This window comes from Emys orbicularis, chromosome 3 (genome assembly GCF_028017835.1).
Source record: "Emys orbicularis isolate rEmyOrb1 chromosome 3, rEmyOrb1.hap1, whole genome shotgun sequence".
Classification (NCBI taxonomy): domain Eukaryota; kingdom Metazoa; phylum Chordata; order Testudines; family Emydidae; genus Emys; species Emys orbicularis.
In genome coordinates, this window is record NC_088685.1 from 195,714,254 (window position 1) to 195,736,305 (window position 22,052).

At 44.8% G+C, this 22,052-nt stretch overlaps 1 protein-coding gene across 1 annotated transcript; it reads left to right on the forward strand.

Moving 5' to 3' along the window:
• The first annotated feature begins 1,350 nt into the window (after positions 1-1,350).
• Positions 1,351-21,498, forward strand: LOC135876619 (activator of 90 kDa heat shock protein ATPase homolog 2-like). The gene is made up of 9 exons (XM_065401891.1): positions 1,351-1,430; positions 1,787-1,977; positions 11,824-11,909; positions 12,560-12,674; positions 13,325-13,413; positions 14,481-14,603; positions 17,888-17,989; positions 20,295-20,346; positions 21,323-21,498. Exons 1-9 carry the CDS (start codon positions 1,351-1,353, stop codon positions 21,496-21,498), a joined length of 1,014 nt encoding a protein of 337 aa, XP_065257963.1.
• Positions 21,499-22,052: the final 554 nt, after the last annotated feature.

Sequence of the window (22,052 nt, forward strand, 5' to 3'; positions counted from 1 at the left end):
CCAACCTTGCCTCAGTGGCTACTGCCAGTCACCATCTAGCCCCGCTCACTGGGTGACCAGATAGCAAGTGTGAAAAATCAGTAGTACACAGTATCTCTCTCCCTGTCCGCTTGCACTGAGCAACTGGGCACTGCTGTCTATCCTCTGTAAGGGGGTATGCCCTCATCATCCACTCATCATCGGCAAGGAGGGTTTGAACCTGCTGCCTTTGCCTATCCTGGGCTGCACCTCTGCAACCCCGCACCCTTTCCAGCCTTTAGCAAGGCCTGCAGCCTCGGGGTTTTCCAGGCCTGGAGCTCCCCAGCTCCTCTGGCCTTTCCTCAGCCCTGCTGCACCCTAGGTATCCTGCTGTGCTCTCAAGCAGCCAGGCCCATCTCTCTCTCCACAGCTAGAGAGAAAGTCTGCCTAAGCTCCTAGCTAGCAGCCCAGCTGCCTCCCCACTCAGCCCAGCCTTTTCTCATCCTGGAATTGTTTTAACCCCTTCAGGGCCAGCCCCTTTAACCCCTGCGGGTGACCACCCCGCTAGAGATCCATGAAGTCTGCAACGTTCCGACGTTTTCCTGCCCTTCAGGAGGGGCTGAGCTGTCGCAGGGGTTTCCATTCAGATTGTGTAAGGTTTTTCCCCCCCGCTCAGAGCCCCTCTAGCGCCAGTGCCTGCAGCGGCGGCTCCAGGCACCAGCGCTCTAAGCGCGTGCCTGGGGTGGCAAGCCGTGAGGGTCGCCCTGCCGGTCCCTGCGAGGACGGCAGTCAGGCAGCCTTCGGCGGCTTGCCTGTGGGAGGTCCTCTGGTCCCACGGATTCGGCAGCAATTCAGCGGCAGGGACACCGAAGCCGCGGAACCGGCGGACCTCCCACAGGCATGCCGCCGAATCCCCGGGACCGGGGACCTCCCGCAGGCATGCCGCCGAATCCGCGGGACCGGGGACCTCCCGCAGGCGCGCCGCCAAAGGCAGCCTGCCTGCCGTGCTTGGGGCGACAAAAAAGCTAGAGCCGCCCCTGGGTGCCTGTTCCTGTCACACGCTGGCCGCACACCTTACACACGTACCACACTGGTGCCCACCCACTGCCAAAGCAGCCGAACACTATGTCGCCCACCCCCTATAGCCAAAACACACCCAGAGCCGGGGCAGCGCCGCCTGCAGCGGGGGGGGGGGGGGCGTGTAACGGCCCCGCGTTTCAGGGCGCCTGGGCTGCCCGCCAGGGACTAGCAGGTGGCGGCGGCGGCTCTGAGTCCCTGGGGACGGTTCTGGCACCTTCTCGCTCGGTCTCGGCGCCGGAAGAGGCCGGGCGGAGAGGAGGCGGGGCCGGGCAGGGGTAGCGGCGGCGGCGGCGGGAGGCAGACGGCAGCGCCATGGCCAAGTGGGGCCAGGGGGACCCGCGCTGGATCGTGGAGGAGCGAGCGGACGCCACCAACGTGAACAACTGGCACTGGTGAGCGGGCGGGGAAGGGGCCGCGTGGGGCCGGAGGCTGCCCGGCGTGGTCCCGCTGCGCTGCCTGCCCCTGCGCGGCAGCTTCTCCCCCATCCCTGCAGCGGCTGGGGCTGTCCGGACATTAGGTGCGCCCGGGCCGAGTCTGTGGGCGCTGGGTGCGGGGTGCAGGGAAGCGCGGGGTTTGCTGCCGGCTCCATGTTGAGCCTCCCGGGAGCCCGAGGGGGAGCAGCGGGGCTTGCACCGGGCGGCTCGGGTCCGGCTGCGGCACGGGGCTGAGGACAGCGCCTGGCGCAGGAACAGGCGCAGCCCGGGATGCTCGCGCGCGCCACACCCCCTCTCTCCGCCCTTTGCCGCAGGACGGAGCGGGACGCGACCAGCTGGTCAAAAAGCAAACTGGAGCAGCTGCTGGTGGGGATCGTGGTGGGCAATGAGGCGGGCAGCTGTGAAATAAGCGACCTGAAGCAATTGGAAGGCGAAGCCTCCTGCAACAGCCGGAAAGGGAAACTGATTTTCTTCTACGAATGGAACATAAAACTTAGCTGGAAAGGTAAATGACTCTTCTTGGTTCTCTTGTAAAGAGAAATACAGCACAAGGTGGAGTGTCATGTGCATCCCCTGTAGGCTGCAAACTCATGGAGGCAGCAACAGCAGCCTTTTTGAATTGTGCAGTGCATTAGGGCAGTGGGTCTCAACCAGGGGTCCAGGACCCCCTGAGCAGGTTTTAGGGGGTCTGCCAAGCAGGGCTGGTATGAGACTTGCTGGGTCCCAGGGCAGAAAACCAAAGCACCACTGCATAGGGATGAAGCCCAGGGCTGAAGCTGAAGCCTGAGCAACTTAGGTTCATGGGACCCCCTGTGGGGCCTGGGGGCAGTTGTCCTGCTTGTTACCCCCAGCGCTTGTCCTGGCTTTTATATGCAGAAAAACAGGTATGGAACAAGCAGGCTGTGGAGTTTTTATAGCATCTTGGGGGGGGGGGAGGAGTTAGAAAGAAAAAGATTGAGAACCCCTGCATTAGGGCAATAATCTTCTTAATATTTGCGTGTATTTCTCACATTCTTCTCAGCACTTGCTGTCAGTCTCGCTGCTGCTAGCCCAGCTAAAGTGCTATCAATTCTTACAGCTATGATTGAAGGATCATGATCATCATCATATTCCTATTACGCCTCTGGCATTTAGGGCAGTGACAAAGCTCCTCCACTCCTGTCTGTTTCTAGCAAGTCTTTCAATGGTGCCCCTGGTTTTTCAGCTCGGCTTCCACAGCTCTTTGCCATGTTGTTTTCGGGCGGCCTCGTTTTTGTTTCCCTTCAGGTGTCCATCTTATTGCTACTCTGGTGATGGAATCAGTTTCCATCCGAAGCACATGCCCAATCCATCTCCACCGCCTCCTGGCAATGATGGTGCTCAGATCCTCTTGGCTGCACTGTGTCAATAGATCTTGGTTTGAGATTGTTCTGGGTCAAAAGATACGGATTGATGATTGAATGATTATACTGGGTAATTTCTTTCTCTTAGAAGACTCACTTTTGCTGCTCAAAACTTCATAGTCATAGAAACATTGTGCTGGAAGGGACCTCGCGATGCCATCTAGTACACCTCCCACACTGAGGTGGGACCAAATATTTGTAGATCATCCCTGAAGGTGTTTGTGGCACCTGTTCTGGAAAAGTTGCTTCAGGTTTGTTTACCACATTTCCATATTAGCACTGAAAACTGTGACTAGTAAATACAGCATGTCTGCACATTAAGACCCGAACAGGACCCTCTAGGCCAGGGGTGGGCAAACTATGGACGCATCTGGCCCGTCAGCCGTTTTAATCCGGCCCTCAAGCTCCCGCTGGAGAGTGGGGAGTGGGGTCTGGGGCTTGCACTGATCCGGCGCTCCAGCCGGGGAGCAGGGTTGGGGGCCACTCTGCGTGGCTCCCAGAAGCAGCAACATGTCCCCCCTCCAGCTCCTGTGCATAGAGGCACCTAGGAGGCTCCGCTCTGCACGCTGTCCCCACCCCAAGCGCCACCCCTGCAGCTGCCATTGGCACCACAGCCAATGGCACCTGCAGACGGGGCGGTGCTTGTGGACGGGGCAGCGCGCAGCAGAACCACCTGGCCATGCCTCCGCGTAGGAGCCGGAGGGGGGACATGCCGCTGCTTCCGGGACCTGCTTGAGGTAAGCGCCACCCGGAGCCTGCACCCCTGAGACACCACCCACCCCCCAGCGCTCCAACACCCTGCCCCAGCCCTGATCCCCCTCCCCGCCCTCCGAACCACTTGGTCCCAGCCTGGAGCACCCTCCTGCACCCCAAACCCCTCATCCCCAGAGCCTGCATCCCTAGCTGGAGCCCTCAACCCCCCTGGCCCAACCCCCTGTCCCAGCCCTGATCCCCCTCATACCCTCCGAACACCTCGGTCTCAGCCCGGAGCACCCTCCTGCACTCCAAACGCCTCATCCCCAGAGCCTGCACCCCTGCTGCCCCAGCCCTCCCCTCCTGCACCCTGAACTCCTCATTTCTGGCCCTACGCCAGAGCCTGCACCCCCAGCCAGAGCCCTCACCCCCTTCCACACCCCAAACCCAATTTTGTGAGCATTCATGGCCCGCCATACAATTTCTATATCCAGATGTGGCCCTCAGGCCAAAAAGTTTGCCCACACAGGCTCTAGGCAGACTCTGCACCCACATGGAGGCCCCTGGAGTCAGTGGTGGTCTGTGTGGGTGTATAGGTCTGGCCATGCAAACCTGCTTGCAGGATCGGGGCCGTGTGTGGTGGTGTGCACAAGTTTCCTGGAATGATTATTCTAGAAAGCAAACTCTTTGTTAGGTTGGAGGAGCAGTAATATTTTCATAAACTGAATTGAAGTGGCAAAGAAATCAGAGAGGAACAAAATCAATGAGTCTCAGCTCCTAAAATAGGTTATTTTGAAATAATCTTGAAACTCTGGTCTTTTTTTCTTGAATTTTTTTCCATACTTCAATTTTATTACTGCAAAACAGATATGTTCCCATTCAATATTTTTGAATAAATTAGGACATGACTCATTTTACTCTGCAAGAAGCAGGCATTTGCATTGTGACAATCCTGATCTGCTTTATTATGACTTGTTCGAATTGTTTAAAATTATCGAGCATACAAATGATAGGTATTCAATTAATGAATTCATGGTGGCAGCAAGGAAAGGAGGAACTGTTTCAGGAAAAGTGTAAAGAAAATATAGACATCTTTGTAATACAGTATGTAAAGAAAATTGCAAAAAGGAGTGTGAATAATGTCAAGACTTAAAAAAAAAAAAGTGAATTATGAGATACACTAGCCAGTTTAAATCTGCTTAATTGATCAAGTAATCAGTTCTCTTTAGCAAATGCTACCATTCTTTTCAATGAGTGTTGTGTAACCATATGTCTTCAGTGAGACGTGCTCCACATTTTTTCTTCTCAGGGACAAATCCTAGAGAAGGCTGATGGCTGATGTGAACTGTGTACTTGGGAAACTGTACACCGATATTGCAATGCTGAAGGGTAGAGTGTTCATTCCCAAAATGTGGTAATTAGCTCTCAGCCAGACTTCAACCACTACTGCAAGAGATGGGAGTAGTAGTGAATGCAGCCTATTTCCCTCTCACGCTCCCTGCCCCAAAGTGGGATTGTGGTTCAGTGCCTTGAATAGTCCTGCTTTCCACTCCTGTGGGCTGTCTGCATTTTTTTCCTCCCCTCTCCATTTAGCTGATGAGATATTTCATGGAGTTCCTTCCAGTGCTGTGCACATGCCATGCCGAGTCCTGCTGTCCAGTTTTCCTGCAGCTTGGCTACCTGACACTATAAAATGCAATGTTTACACTGCTTTTATCTCCCACTTAAGGAGGACCTACTTAAGGAGGACCTACTCTCCCACTAACACACTAGTGCCACTCAGGAAATTCAAGACAAGAACATGCAAAGCACCTTATTTTTGTTTCTATTCTGTTTAGGTCCAGTAAAGAATGGAGACAACTTTAGATTATTTTTATTATTGAGTTTGAAAAAAAAAAAAAAAAAAACCAACAACGCCCCTGTACATAAATAAATTATACTGATTTGGATGTGTATATGTGCTTCCCCCCCCAAAGTTAATTAAGTATTTTAGGAAAAATTGTCAGAGCGCCACCAGCAAGAGTTGGTGGCCGCACTCTGAGGCCACCAGAAAAATTTGTTGTGAAAACCCCTGGGCTAAGAAAACATTCTTAATTGGTGAGATCCATGCAATATAGGTGTTGAAAGTAACTAAAATGAAACAATGTAGAGAGAGGCATGGAGTAGCATCATGCAGGGTGCAGTTTTTTAAATCATGGCAATTTAAATTAATCAATATTAAATCACCTGATATATTTTTAAAATAAACATAAAACATTACTTGTCAGTTTTACAAAGCCTCAGGTTACCTTGAAAAAAGGTTAATGCAATTTTAGATTTATAGGAAGTAAATTTAGATTTAAAGGAAGTATTTCTTCACACAACGCACAGTCAACCTGTGGAACTCTTTGCCAGAGGATGTTGTGAAGGCCAAGACTATAACAAGGTTAAAAAAAGAACTAGATAAATTCATGGAGGATAGGTCCATCAATGGTATTAGCTAGGATGGGCAGGGATGGTGTCCCTAGCCTCTGTTTGCCAGAAGCTGGGAATGGGCAACAGGGAATGGATCACTTGATGATTACGTTCTGTTCATTCCCTCTGGCACACCTGGCATTGGTCACTGTCAGAAGACAGGATACTGGGCTAGATGGATCTTTGGCAGGAGTGAAAGTAATATTAAACACTTACTGGTACGGGGGCCTGGCTCTGGGCCCCCAGAAGGAGTGGGGCCTCGGGCAGAAGGGGCGGGGCTGGGGGGGGGGGCAAAAGGGGCAGAGACGTTAAAGCACTGTCACGGCAGTGCTTTAATGTCGGTACATGGCCATTCTTATGTTCTTATAAAGAACTAAAGTTATAAATGCTATATATTTAGGGTAGCTTAATTTTATACATTGTGAAGAACAAAATATAATTGTCTTGCTACAAATGTTTCCCAAATAGTTTTTTCCTACCTGCCACAACTTTCTGAGATGAAAACCAGAAGCGATTAACAATTATGAACTATTCTTACACTGTGATAAGAGCACTTAATCTCACAGGCATTCAGTGTTCTACCATACATTGCAGCATTCTTTTGTGAACCTGTATTTAAGAGTATTTGCTTGAAGATTCTAGTATTTCACTGAGAGTTCTAAGAGCCATTGGTCATGAGTTTGGGTCTGTATTAGGACTCCCCCCCCCCCCCCGCATGTTCTCTGACCAATTGGAAGTAGAAATAAGATCAGAACTTCTGGGTTTGACAGCATGGAACATTCTCAAACTTAAAGCAATAGTTCTTCCCCCATCTAGTCCTTTTCTATAATATTCTGCATTCAATCTACTATTTTAAAAATGAACATTTCTTAGCAGAATCAAAATCTATGTAAATCTGAAATTCACTAACAATTAGGAAAGCCCGATTTAAAAATGCACAAAATCCACTTTAGCAGCATAGACTGGGAAGAAAGTGAAGAACTAGCACCACTTAAATAAAATAAGTTGATTTAAATTAAAAACATCAGGTTTTTTATTAAATTCTAAAACTATTATTTGTATCCCCATGGTATCATAAGTATTTTAATGAAGAGCTTTATATTATGGTGGTAGTTTTTGTACATGTTCTATAAAAACTACCTGTGAACTTACTGTCCTGGAATCCAGTACACCTGCGGTCCTTTTGAGCAAGGTGCTTTCAATGTTAATTTGTCTAATATTGAAATAACCTTGTCCGAAATGTAATGTGGTCCAGTAGATCTAAAATGGGACTGGGAACCAAAACTCAATAATACTAGGGCTGTCAAGCGATTAAAAAAATTAATCGCGATTAATCGCGCAATAAAAAATTAGTCGCTATTGATCACGCTGTTTGTCAAGGCTGCTTCCCCACTCTGAACTTTAGGGTACAGATGTGGGGGCCTGCATGAAAACTTCTAAGCTTAACTACCAGCTTAGATCTGGTCCGCTGCCACCACTCTCGATGCTAATTCCCTTCCCTGCGTAACCTTGAGAGACTCTTCACCAATTCCCTGGTGAATACAGATCCAACCCCCTTGGATCTAAAAACAAGGAAAATCAATCAGGTGCTTAAAAAGAAGGCTTTTAATTAAAGAAAAAGGTAAAAATCATCTCTGTAAAATCAGGATGGAAAATAGCTTTACAGGGTAATCAAACTTAAAGAGCTCAGAGGACCCCCCTCTAGCCTTAGGTTCAAAGTACAGCAAACAGAGATAAACACTCTAGCAAAAGGTACATTTACAAGTTGAGAAAACAAAGATAAACTAACACGCCTTGCCTGGCTGTTTACTTACAAGTTTGAAATATGAGAGACTTGTTCAGAAAGATTTGGAGAGCCTGGATTGATGTCTGGTCCCTTAGTCCCAAGAGCGAACAACCCCCAAAACAAAGAGCACATACAAAAGCCTTCCCCCCCCCCCAGATTTGAAAGTATCTTGTCCCCTTACCTGACCCAAAGGACCAATGTCAGCCAGGTTACCTGAGCTTCTTAACCCTTTACAGGTCAAAGGATTTTGGAGTCTCTGGCCAGGAGGGATTTATAGTACTGTACACAGGAGAGCTGTTACCCTTCCCTTTATAGTTATGACACTGTTAATAATAGAATACCATTTATTTAAATATTTTTGAATGTTTTCTACATTTTCAAATATATTGATTTCAGTTACAACAGAGAATACGTGTACAGTGCTCACTTTATTCTTTTATTACAAATATTTACACTGTAAAAAACAAAAGAAATAGTATTTTTCAATTCACCTAATACAAGTACTGTAGTGCAATCTCTTTATCATGAAAGTTGAACTTACAAATGTAGAATTATGTACAAAAAAATAACTGCATTCAAAAATAAAACAATGTAAAACTTTAGCGGCTACAAGTCCACTCAGTCCTACTTCAGCCAGTTGCTCAGACAAACAAGTTTGGTTGCAATTTGCAGGAGATAATGCTGCCTGCTTCTTGTTTACAATGTCACCTGAAAGTAAGAACAGGTGTTCGCATGGCACGGTTGTAGCCGGCATCGGAAGATATTTACGTGCCAGATGCGCAAAAGATTCATATGTTCCTTCATGCTTCAACCACCATTCCAGAAGATATTGTCCATGCTGATGATGGGTCCTGCTCGATAATGATCCAAAGCAGAGTGGACTGATGCGTGTTCATTTTCATCATTTTAGTCATGCCATCAACAGAATGTTGATCTTCTTTTTTGGTGGTTTGGGTTCTGTAGTTTCCACATCTGATTGTTGCTCTTTTAAGACTTCTGAAAGCATGCTCCACACCTCGTCCCTCTCAGATTTTGGATGGCACTTCAGATTCTTAAACCTTGGGTCGAGTGCTATAGCTATTTTTAGAAATCTCACATTGGTACCGTTTTTGCGTTTTGTCAAATCTGCTGTGAAAGTGTTTTTAAAACGAACATGTGCGGGGGTCATCATCCGAGACTGCTATAACGTGAAATATATGGCAGAATGCAGGTAAAACAGAACAGGAGACATTGAACTCCTTGGGGGAGAATTGTGTCACAAATTAAATTAATGCATTAGTGTTTTAATGAGCATCATCAACATGGAAGCATGTCCTCTGCAATGGTGGCCGAAGCATGAAGGGGCATACGTATGTTTAGCATATCTGGCACGTAAATACCTTACAACACCGGCTACAAAAGTGCCACGTGGATGCCTGTTCTCACTTTCAGGTGACATTGTAAATAAGAAGCAGTCAGCATTATCTCCCGTAAATGTAAACAAACTTGTTTGTCTTAGCGATTGGCTGAACAAAAAGTAGGACTGAGTGCACTCGTAGGCTCTAATTGTTTTGTTTTTGAGTGCAGTTATGTAACAAACAAACAAACAAACAAAAATCTACATTTGTAAGTTACACTTTCACAATAAAGAGATTGCACTACAGTACTTGTGTGAGGTGAATTGAAAAATACTATTTCTTTTGTTTATCATTTTTACAGTGCAAATATTTGTAATTAAAAATAAGAATATAAAGTGAGCACTGAAAATGAGGAAAAGCATCCAAAATATTTAATAAATTTGAATCGGCATTCTATTGTTTAACAGTGCGATTAATCACAATTAATTTTTTGAGTTAATCGCGTGAGTTAACTGCAATTAATCAACAGCCTTAATTAATACTAATCACAGTTCTGACACTGGAACCTTTTGGGTTTTGGACAAGCCATTGTATCTTTCGGTGTCTTAGTTGCCACATCTATAAAATGGCAATAATAATATGTGCCTACCTCAAAGTGGTATTTACCATGCAAAAGCATTACCTCCAGTGAGCAGTGTGGCTCTATCCATTGAATATTTAGATTAGCATTTGCTGACCAGCACAGGTATTGTCTGGCCAAGTGACTGATATGTACAGCATTATTAGCCGTTTAAAAAAAATAAAAATTCAATGTTTAAAAAGCCTCTATTACTGTTAGTCATAAATTAGACCTTCCAGTTAGTTTTATTTGTATCTTTGTTGTTGTTTTTTGCAACGATTACATGGGTTTGCTAACACTTCCCTAAACTCTTATCCATTCAGCAAGCTTGACTAGAAAAGCCATCCTGCAGGTATGTGCCCCATTGTTCAAAAAATAAGTCTAAACACACATTTTCTTTGGGCACACTGATTGACTAAGAAGTAAAAAAAAACCCTCATTTTTCCTTCAGATATTAACAGAAACTGCACATAAATGTCTTTTTGCCTACTTTAGTGTGAGCTTTACCTGCAGCAAGTCAGGATATATTCATGCATGGGCATTTCTTTCGATGGAGAGTCTGGTGCTCATTCAGAGCACAATCCTTTGCATAAAGTTGTTAACTCAATGGAAAAAACTTCCTTTAAGTGGCAGTTGGATCTGGATATTTGGAAGATGGGACTTCTGAGTGACTTTGTGCCTTTCAGCTGATTCACCCCTTTACAGCAGTGCCTGTTCCTGCAGAGTGTTACTGCAAAAATGCAGTAAATGATATTTCAGGGTGTTTATATTAGAGGGTTTTGTTGTGAGCATTGATGAACATCTTTGCTGCTGGGGAGTTGTACATGTTTAAATAACATTTAATGGTGTGACATAGGTGCTATGGCAGAATGGAAATGCCACTAGTACAGTTTGAAGAGCATTTAAACCAGATCTGCTGGGTGAATAAATTTAATGAACAACTAGAAACTTTTTAAGAATAAGAGGAGGAATCTTTACTGAAGCAAAAACTGTTCATAGAATATCAGGGTTGGAAGGGACCTCAGGAGATCATCTAGTCCAACCCGCTGCTCAAAGCAGGACCAATCCCCAATTAGATTTTTGCCCCATATCCCTAAATGGCCCCCTCAAGGATTAAACTCACAACCCTGGGTTTAGCAGGCCAATGCTCAAACCACTGAGCTATCCCTCCCCCCATGGTCATCTAGTCCAACCCCCTAGAACTGTAAAAATTAAAGCAGAACTAAGGGCCTGATCCTGCAACTTCTTGCACTCATGTGAACTGCTTGCTATGCCTGTGTGGAGCCCCATTGTCTTCAGTGAGGTTCTGTTCAAGTGCATCAGTCTCTCTGGGTGTGACAAGTTCCAGGATCATGATCTAGGGCTTCATTTATGGTGGCATGTATCGTACAGGCACTGCACACATGCCTAGAACAGATAAATAGCAGTGTAGATGACGAGGCACTGCTTAGACAAGTAGAGTAAAGACACACCCTAAGGTTCTGGCTTATCTCCTACACGGCTCTCTATACACTCCACAGTGCTTCCCACTTCTATTTTTAGCGGTGTAGTGTCCCACTGCCTCCCTGCTGCTGGAGCCTTTCCCTGCCATAGGGAAAGTTTTTGACAGTGGGGAAAGACTCTGGCAGGGAAGAGGAAGCAGTGGAAAAGGCTTCAACAGCTCCCCATTGCTGGAGCTTTTCCTCATCACAGGGAGCTGCTGGAGCCCATCCCTGCAGCAAGGAAAGGCTGTGGCTGGTGGGAGGCAGTGGGGAAAGGCTCTGATCTTTCTTCACTGCCTCCCCCCGCCAGAACCGTTCCCTGCTTTTCACTGTGGTGTGTAGCTACATATACCCTACACACTACCGCAAGTGTAGACAAGGCCTTACTAGTGTAGTGATTACTACCATGAGTTGCCTTATTGAGGTCAATGGCACTATTTGCGAAGCAAGCACTTCTCTCAGAAGTGTTTGCAGGATCAGGCCTTCCATTTTTAAACTGCAATATATAGTAGTTCTGCATAAAGCATTTATAAGGGTAAAACTTCTACTATGGAAAATATAGTTCTTTAAGAATTTAAGAATTCATTCTGTTAATGCAGGTACAATGAAAGAATCTGGTGAGAAACATGAGGGATCTGTTGAAATTCCTAACCTGTCAGAAGAAAATGAGGTGGATGATACAGAGGTAGGTAATAAATACTAACATAGCTGTATAGGGCAGGAATTTTTAAATAAAATTAATAACTTTAGTTGCCATTAAATTTCCTGTTAACTGAATAATAGGAGAACAACATGACTTAGCAAGTTTGTCTTTAGTATTCTAAAGACAAAAGATGTCAAGAACCAAAAACATTAATGGCTCATTTCTGTCCTCCGATACGTAAATACATATCTTCCAAAGTTAGCTACTAAGCATGCACAGTATCTGACTTTAAAAGATGCAGTTCATGGCAATACAGAGCCATGTGTTTGAGAAAAGAATTGAGCCCTGTGTTTGCTTCACCATCTGTCATTTTTTAATCTTAAGGCCTCTACTTTGGTGCTAGCCTAATGATATAGTTGATATTGTGGTCTCTAAAGAACTCCTGGGGGAGAAATCTATCTAAACTTCTGGCTAGTTCTTGAGTTATTATTGAGACAAAATTGCTTGTGTTTCCTTTAGAAAAAGTATCCGGGTTTAGCTTAAAGACATGATAAAGTGGGAAAGTTTGCACTTGAAATATCTATTCTGCACCCGTCCTCTGAATAAACCAAAGATAGCATTTTCCAACACTTGTTGTTCCCCAAAAATCAAATTGTGCAAAGCATCTCTTAGATTTGTATGTTTATTTGTAGATAAGTGTAAGCAAAAAGAAAGGAGATGGAGATGTGCTAAAGGATCTTATGAGAACAGAAGGAACTTCAAAAGTCAGGGAGGCTCTCAGAGATTATCTGAAAGTTCTTAAAACAGGTACATTAAGATAATTTCTTCACACTGTGACTATATGGGCCCATTTTGTGCAATCTCCCTGCTTGAATAGATTGATCCATTTTCATCTGAGCTGGTAGAAACTGTTTTCATATTACTTTAAGAACAAAACAAAACCCCAATGCCTTCATTTTAATTATAATATTGCATTAAGGTTTTAATTTAATCAAAGTCAGGATATTCAAAGTTTTTTTTTTTTTTTGTAAAATGTTTATTTTGCAGTAAAGCCCGGGGGCACTAATCAGGACCAGAACCATATTGTCATAAGTGCTATACAAACATATGTGAAGATACAGTCCCTGCCCTAAAGATCTTACAAATTAATTGGCTGAGCAAAGCAAGGCCGTACACTTAACTCAGTGGCATTTCTCTGTATCTGAATCAATTCCAAAATTTCAGGGAATGTTCTAGGCATAAGTGGACAGAACTCTATTGATTTTGATGAAAAATCAAAAACTGAAAAAGCCTGAATTTAGTGGAAATCAGGCTATTCTCATTTTCAGATCTTTACTGAAATAAATACGGTTCTGAGCAGAGGGGGAAGGGCCTGGCTGTAGTGGGGCCAAGGGGTGTAGTTGGGTGTACAGGTTGGCCTCACGTTAGATGATATTTTTTACTTCCTCTATTTACAGAGTTTACTCTGGGAATGATCCTACCAACCAAAACTTCAGCTGGTCCGGAACTGGCGGTTAAAAAAAAATTGAGTGAGAATAATGTGCAGGTATGCTGGCTTTAAGAGTTACTATGTAAGTTTCACTGGGAAAGATGGATGCTATTGGCCCCAAACTCTGCCATCATAGGAGGAATAGAGAACTTAAGATTTATCCTGTGACTAACAGCAGATATACATAGTGCTGTAATGTGGAGCATTCATCTGTAACAGTAAGTGTTTGATGCACTTTTAAAATCACCTTTGGGATGGAGGCCAGTAAATTCACCAACATGAATGCTATGACTAGTCTCTGTAGTGCTCAGGTAATGTGGAAATAGAATCATTGCGGGGCCACAGAATCTTCAGACAGTGAAAGGGAGATCAAAGGTGCCCTGTTCTTCACTTCCAGTGTTCTGTCAGTAACAACGACAGCTTCAAGAGGGAGAGGCTGAAATTTGTCTGCTTCCCTCATTTCCTCAGTCTAATTCAGAGATTGGCAACCTTTGGCACACGGCTCGCCAGGGTAAGCGCCCTGGTGGGCTGGGCCGGTTTGTTTACCTGCCGTGTCCGCAGGTTTGGCCGATCGCGGCTCCCACTGGCCGTGGTTCGCCGCTCCAGGCCAATGGGGGCTGCGGGAAGGCGCGGGCTGAGGGATGTGCTGGCCGCCGCTTCCTGCCACCCCGATTGGCCTGGAGCGGCAAATCGCAGCCAGTGGGAGCCATGATCGGCCGAACCTGCGGATGCGGCAGGTAAACAAACTGGCCCGGCCTGCCAGGGTGCTTACCCTGGCGAGCCGCGTGCCAAAGGTTGCTGATCTCTGGTCTAATTAATTCATTTCACATTCTGTTGCCTGTCACCAAAAGCATGTTAGGGTTGCCTCAGTTTTTCCTAGTGCTTGACTGTGGTGCTCACTTAATCTAACCCTAATATAGAATAGTATGTTATCATGTAATTAATGCATATGCACAAGGGAGCAGGCTTAATAATGCCTGGACAGCCTTAAACCTGGCATTCCCTAACTTTTGAGTGGTTGACTTTGCAAACTTAATGTTTTTCTAGTAAAGAGTTTTGGTGTGGAATATATATGTGTTTGCTATTCATATACAATGGCACTTTATCCTGCGTTTGCTTTACAGGATTCTGTTATACCAATTTCTTTGGATACAGTTGGTGTCAAGATTCCAACAGTAAAGATACTTCTGAAAGAGATGTTTGACTCTCCGGTAGCGGAGCTTTATAGCATCTTCATAACTAAGGAGGTAAGAAGCCTTTGTATAAGATAGGAGCACGTGTTCTTAGTGATGTAACTGAAGGGATTGGTGTTCCAGTAAAGAGAAAAGTTATTTTATTTGAAGAGTTTAATTATAATCAGTAATGAGAAATATTATATGTAGGGCCTTACCAAATTCACGGCCATGAAAAACACGTGATGGACTGTGAAATCTGGTCTCTTCCCATGAAGTCTGGTCTTTTGTGTGCGTTTATCCTATACTGTATAGATTTCACAGGGGAGACCAGCGTTTCTCAAATTGAGGGTCCTGACCCAAAAGGGAGTTGTGGGGTGGGGGTGGTATTGCCACCCTTACTTCTGCATTGCCTTCAGAGCTGGGTGGCCAGAGAGTGGCAGCTGTTGGCCAGGTGCCCAGCTCTGAATGTAGCACCCGGCCAGCAGCAGCACAGATGTAAGGGTGACAATACCATACCATGCCACCCTTACTTCTGCGCTGCTGCCTTCAGAACTGGGTGGCCAGAGAGTGGCGGCTGCTGACTGAGGGCCCAGCTCTGCAGGCAGCAGCTCTGCCTTCAAAGCTGGAATCCCGGCCAGCAGCCACTGCTTTCCAACTGCCCAGCACTGAAGGCAGCGCCGCTGCCAGCAGAAGTAAGGGTAGCAGTACTGCAACATTCCCCCCCCCCCAATAATTTTGCGAACCCCCACCTCCCCCCAGCAACTCCTTTTTGGGTCAGGACCCCTACAATTACAGCACGGTGAAATTTCAGATTTAAATAGCTGAAATCATGAAATTTATGATTTTTAAAATCCTATGACCGTGAAATTGATCAAAATGGACCTTGAATTTGGTAGGGCCCTAATTATATTTAACTTTCATAGTGCCCAGTGCAACTAACACACTCCCGCTTGTACAGTAAGAGTGGGAAATCTAGTCAAACAGGGACTGAAATACCATCAGCTACTTATTTCTAGTAACTTCAGCTATAGTACCACAATGTAGGGTGTAAGGTGGTCTTGAGTCTCTTCCCGTCTGTCAGGAAGGGAGACCCCGCCCCTCACTACAATGCTTCTGGAGTGACTCAGTTCAGGGGGAAATTAGCAGACAGTTAATAGGCCCAAGCCTGCAGTCCAGGCCGGGCAGCAATTGAGTCTGTGAGCCGGGTCCTCAGCCAAGGTGGGGCAGCCAACAAATAAGGGCTCTGGCCTGCAGTCCGGCAGAGCAACATAGCAGTCTAGGGGGATCAGCTCTTTGGCGGGGCTGACAGCAAAACCGTCGGGCATCCTAGCTCGGGTGGGCAACAGACCGACGCAGGCCTCTTGGCCTAGAGGTGGGGAAGCTGCCACCCCAGGGGTGGAGTGGCAGGGGGATGCCGGCCCACCCGACTCCACTGCGTCCCAGCCAAGGGCCTTAACAGTGGCGGAGTGGTCTGCCACTGGGTCAGCAGGGAAATCTGGCTGCAACACGCTGGCTGGCTTATAGTAAGTAACAGAGCCAAACCCTATTCGGCTTCCCTGGGCTCCTTCCTACACTCCCATTCAGGGTGTACCTGGGTCCTCGTTTGTCTCGCTGGGGTAAACGGCTAGTGGCAGCCCCAACAGCTCCTCAGTGCCTCCGGCGCTGTAGCGGCCTCCATTGGGTCTGAGCTCCAGCAGTAGGGGGAGAGACGTCCTGCTCCTCTGGCAGCTCTTCTCCAACTGAGCTGGAGGGCCTGCCTTTTATATTTCTGGTTCCTGTCCCGCCCCTCTGCTTCCCGTGGGGCGGTTGTAGGTGTCCTGGTTGCAGGTCTCCCCCCGTCTGTCAGGGAGGGAGACCATGCCCCCTCGCTACAATGGTTCTAGCACCATTTGCTTCATCAGTGCTGTTGTTACCTTTGAAGGTAAAGAACTATCATGGTGTGTAAAGTGGAGAGCAAAATGGAGCTACACCTCTACCTCGATATAACGCTGTCCTCGGGAGCCAAAAAATCTTCTGCGTTATAGGTGAAACCGCGTTATATTGAATTTGCTTTGATCCACCGGAGTGCGCAGCCCCGCCCCCCTGGAGCTGTGCTTTACCACGTTATATCAGAATTCGTGTTATATCGGGTCGCGTTATATCGAGGTAGTGGTGTATTTAGTTTATCTGACTGTGTTTATTTCGTTGAGCTCTGTGTATTGATGTGAAGCTGGCCAACTAGCAATGGCCAAAGGAATGGTCTGCTAATTTTGTTGGTCCTGTCAGCAGGCTTTTGATTCCATTGCCCGTGAGGAATTGATAACTTACTTTCAGATCTTTCCAAAGTAGACAGACTGGCCCTTTGGTAGTCTTGTTCTTTTCTTTCTGAGCATCCCTGGAAGGTGGTGCTGGGCCATTGTTTATCCACCCACAACAGCTCCACTAATAGAGATTGGGAAGTCTTATGCTGCATGTTATTAGTATGCAAGTGAAATGCAGCTCTGTCTCCTTTGCACCCAGCTCACAGTAATAATAAATTCTCAGTAATAAAAAATACTTAATCCTTTATGTAAGCACTTGTAATCCAAAGATCTCAAAGTGCTTTACAAATGTTAAGCATTCTTATCCCCATTTTCCAGATGGATTCCATTAGCTAGTATGTGTATGGATATGATTACATCTACCTCTCTTGCAAGGTTTACTGTGGAGAAGCACTCAAATAGCAAGTTTAGGATGCATCGGTGTCCTCCTAAGAAGCCCTAGAATATATCAGAAGATTTTAGACTGGAATGCTAATACTTCCAAAAATTGTAATTCTCAGGAGGATCAGGGATTAATGTCAGTCTTCTGATATGGGATAGAGAATATAACATCTCATGACTTTCCGACTAATCCTGCTCCATGTGTCTAGACTGCTGCTTCCATCTCATCAGGGCAGAAGGAAGATCAGTCTGCCTGTTTCCTAATCCAAATATAGCTGCAGCCACTTCACTTCACTTGCTTTGAACTCTCTACCTCTGTTTTACCTAATGGCCCCTTCCACATACCCTCATTAATTGCTCCTTTTACCTACCAAACATGTTTCTCAGCACTTCGTAACTTAATCATATTATGATTTTTCTTAGTGAAATCAATGATGTCTTGAATTGACTGGAGCACTTTTTAAAGTTCAAGCATATAAAATTGCTTTCAGAGAGCCATGCATTCATCACAGAACCCTTGGCATTAGGAGTCTCCAGTAGCCCTTTTAGTTCATCCCAGTATCCTGGAAGGATGCGTTATAGATCACTAAGCTATCCAGAAATCATAGAAGTTCTGTGTTATTGAATAGCTGATTAAATTCTTACACTATGCATGTTTGCTTTTTGTTTTCCTAGTTGGTGCAAAAATTTTCTAAAAGTCGTGCTGTGATCGAAGCCAAAAGAGGAGGAAAATTTCAAATGTTTGATGGTTGTATTACTGGTGAATATATAGAATTGGTAAGTGAAACCTTACAGTTTAAAATCAGATGCCATGTTCTGCCCTTTTGGAGTCTCACACTGATGATGTTTGGGCCCACAAGGTTCTTAAATTGCTACGCCACAGGGGAGAATACTGAGTAAAATGTAACCTTGCTTTAGTTTCTCTAATGCAGATTTAGTTAATAAAAAACAAAATATGACCATGTAGAAGATTCCTGACTTTCTCCTTTTCTGGCCCAGATTATCTATCATATGGGAAAACCCTCACTTGGAACCATGGGATGAGGAAAACTGTGTGTGGTTGCCTTGCAGAGTTTTTCTACCACTGTCTTTTTTTAATAGAGAGCTTGGGATTGAGGTTACAGATTGGAAGTAGTACCACTTACCGAACATGTGGATCTCTGGAGAAGCAGATCGCATTCTGTTCAGAGACAGAAGCTACACTGTCCCTGGTTATGCTCCCCTACAGCTACATAGAGGGGACGCTGAGGAAGGTAATATAGTGTAGACCTGTATTTCCACACAAAACTAAGCGTAGAGCAAAGAGTAGTGCCATGGAGAGCTCTGCTCCACCTTCCTCTTGCCCCAACCACTGAAACCTGTGGAGACTCCTCCTACATGAATACCAAAGTATGGGCATCTATACAGTGTTGGGGAAGAAACTGGCATCCTTCTTTTACATGGAATAAGTAGATCTGCACACAGATGGAGCCTCCTCTGTAAATCAGCCTGGGACAATCGAGGCTTTGATTAGGGAGCATGTCCCAGTGACACTTCTTCTCTTATCAGAGATCAGTGGTATCAACCACTCTGAATAATGTCAAAAGTTGTTTCTTAAACGAAAAACGACCTAGGGAAAATGCTCTGTCCTGATACTTTTAAAAAGTTGTCTTGAAGCCCCTTAATTTACCATTCAGCTGTGTGTCAATTCTAGCTGCTAATCCCTTAATTACTTAAATCAAATCCTGAGTTGTTAAAGCTAGTAAACAATTTTTGGAATTAAAATTACTGCAGATTTTAGAGGATTTAGTTCTAGGTATTTCATCTTTTACGCATGCCTAAGTTTTCCTAAAGCTCGAGATCCCCTTTCCCCCAAATGGGACTGAGTGCGCAGTGGCTCCAGTTATAATAAAGATGTTGAAACTTGGGAACGCACTGATGAAATAAAAACGAGGAGTCCTTGTGGCACCTTAGAGACTAACAAATTTATTTGGGCATAAGCTTTCATGGGCTAGAGCCCACTTCATCAGATGAAATAATTCATTTGATAGTGCCAGCAACTAGCTATAAAAAGACACTCCACAGATTTATGGCTGTAACAACTAAAGAAACTCTTTAGGCAGTATCCCCAGTCAACAATCAAATAACTGGCAAGTTCCACATCGTAGAGACATAGTTACAGTGGTTATGTTAAGCACAAATGGAACTGAACCTACCTGGACCCTAGGGGAAGTTGTGAATAAAAAAATACCCCTATTTGTAAACCTCCTTGAAGGATGGGCAAACTCCCTGAATGGGAGAATGCACCACTACTCTAAACCAACTGCTGTCACATGTGTCTTCTGGATTAAGCCTCTGCTAGGTTGCTTTCAGTTCTGAGCCAGTTGCCGAGAATGCTGAGACGCCACACAATCTAGAACTGATGGAAAGGAGCTCTAGAGCTGTGTCTCATCTTACACGTGGTACCACAGCCCAAACCATCTCATCACTATCTCTTCCAGTGGCCTCAAATGTATATTGAGTAAGATGGGTGGCAGAGTAGAGTACTATAGAGGTGGGTGATCAGTTACGCTCCACTTTTTTTTTGCGATTTCTCAGAGGAAAATACAGAACCACTGCAGTAATCCCAGTCACCCATGCTAAGGTCCATGTTATCAATGGCTGCTGATTAGAGCTGTAGCTATAAGCATGAACAAATGACCTTTGTCCATTGCTAGGAGAAAGTAGGGAAGTGTGTGCCCAGTTATGAGTGTCATGATTAGAGCTGGGATTTTCAAGTAAGTGTTTTCCCTCACATTTACTGTTTGTCCAACTTTTGCCAGGTGGAAAAGTCAGAAATTGAAGGGAGAAGGCCCCAAAATTTTGTTTCAGAATTTTGGAAAACAAACTTTTACCAAACCAGCTTTATTATAGAAAAAAAATTAATTTGACAAAACCCTGTTTTATGATGGAAAAAGCTTTCACATTGGAAAATTCTTGGCCAGTGTCAGCTCGGATTCTCTTGGAATGAGATGTGGCAGGCCCTCAGATGAAATTCTTGAAAAAAGGCAGGGGGGAGTATTAGTTTTGTCATGATTTTTGTACATCTGTATCTGTCTTACAGTTACCCAGCCAAAGGATTGTCATGAAATGGAGATGCAGGAACTGGCCTCATGGTATGTCTTTTCTCTAACCCCATAGTACTTACGGGCAGGATTTTCATAGGGGCCTAATCCCAGTTTAAATTGGAGCTAAAGTTTGAGAAAGCACAAATATAATGCCTGCTATCAGAGGGGTAGCCGTGTTAGACTGAATCTGTAAAAAGCAATAGAGAGTCCTGTGGCACCTTTAAGACTAACAGAAGTACTGGAGCATAAGCTTTCGTGGGTGAATGCCCACTTCATCAGACACAAGTAATGGAAATTTCCAGAGGCAGGTATAAATCAGTCTGGAGATAACAAGGTTAGTTCAATATGCAAGGCACTGCATTTAGCCGTATGGAATGGAAATCTATCAACCTCATGAAGAAACTTGCACAAATACAGACAGATATCATCTTCCTTTCCAAATGCAAACGGATGGACATCATACCAAATGGACTGAAGGTGAAAAATCCATTGCTATCTACATACTGCACGGACCACAGTGAGAGATGTCATACACTATCAAAGAAACTGAGGATTAAACAAAGACTGTGAATGGCTATCCAACTACAGAAGCAGTTTCTCCTCCCTTGGTGTTCACACCTCAACTGCTAGCAGAGCACCTCACCCTCCCTGATTGAACTAACCTCGTTATCTCCAGACTGATTTATACCTGCCTCTGGAAATTTCCATTACTTGCGTCTAATGAAGTGGGCATTCACCCACGAAAGCTTATGCTCCAATACTTCTGTTAGTCTTAAAGGTGCCACAGGACCCTCTGTTGCTTTTTACATAATGCCTGCTGTTATTCCCACTGAGGGAAGGAGTTTGTGCTGTCTTTGTTCTTGCAAGAGCAATAAGTACATTTATGTACAAAATGCAACAGGTGAGTTCATGAAAGATTGAATTTTATTTAGTAGTATAGTAAAGCAAACTTTTATTAATCAGGTATTAAAACCAAGTTTATTAATAAACATATTACTGAATATTGTACTCTCTCTTCTTCCAGAATATTATGCAACAGTTGCTTTGAATTTCAAGGATCAGGCAACTCAAACTGAATTACAGTTAGAGTGCAAAGGTGTCCCTGTCTGTAATGAAGACAGTACAAGACAGTGTTGGCAGAAGCAGCATTTTGAAGAAATACGTGTTTTACTGCAGCAGACCAAAGTAAATGCTGAATGATGATAGCACTGTAGTTAGTTTTATTAGCGCATTACTTTTATATATAAATAAGTTTGTCTCCCTTTTTTGTCCCCCTCCCCCCTCTTTTTTTAAGAAAATTAATTTATTTATGGGGGATGAATAAACATCCACTTCTGTGATACTGTATATAATTTAAGTGCTATTTATGGATCTTCAGTGAATGAAATGGCCTCTTCCGTAAGTGAGATTATGTATTTAGACACCCTCAGTTTGAGAACTGATCACTGTTTTATTATCTATAACTTAAATTTGGAAACTGTTAGCGTGACTCAGCTGCTATAGACTTCATGGTATTACATCATCCTGACAAGCTCATTTAGTAGAGACTAGCTACAAAGTAGGCCTAGTCCAGGTCTAAGTTAGAGCAAAGAAGTGACATATGCATTGTTTAGTAAGAATCCATTCGTGGTGGGTAGAATGTCTGTGTTTAAATGCACTGCTGATTAAAAGGTGAATTGAAAGTCTTAAAAAAAATACCCCATAGTTTGATTCTGTAAGTGAATTATACAGCCACTTAAAGTAAAGCACTTAAT

Bases quoted from the DNA above. Each gene is read 5' to 3' on its own strand.
- LOC135876619 (XM_065401891.1), top strand. From the start codon at position 1,351: ATGGCCAAGTGGGGCCAGGGGGACCCGCGCTGGATCGTGGAGGAGCGA. The intron at 1,978-11,823 runs GTAAATGACTCT...CTGTTAATGCAG, and splicing joins CATAAAACTTAGCTGGAAAG to GTACAATGAAAGAATCTGGT. The intron at 11,910-12,559 runs GTAGGTAATAAA...GTTTATTTGTAG, and splicing joins ATGAGGTGGATGATACAGAG to ATAAGTGTAAGCAAAAAGAA.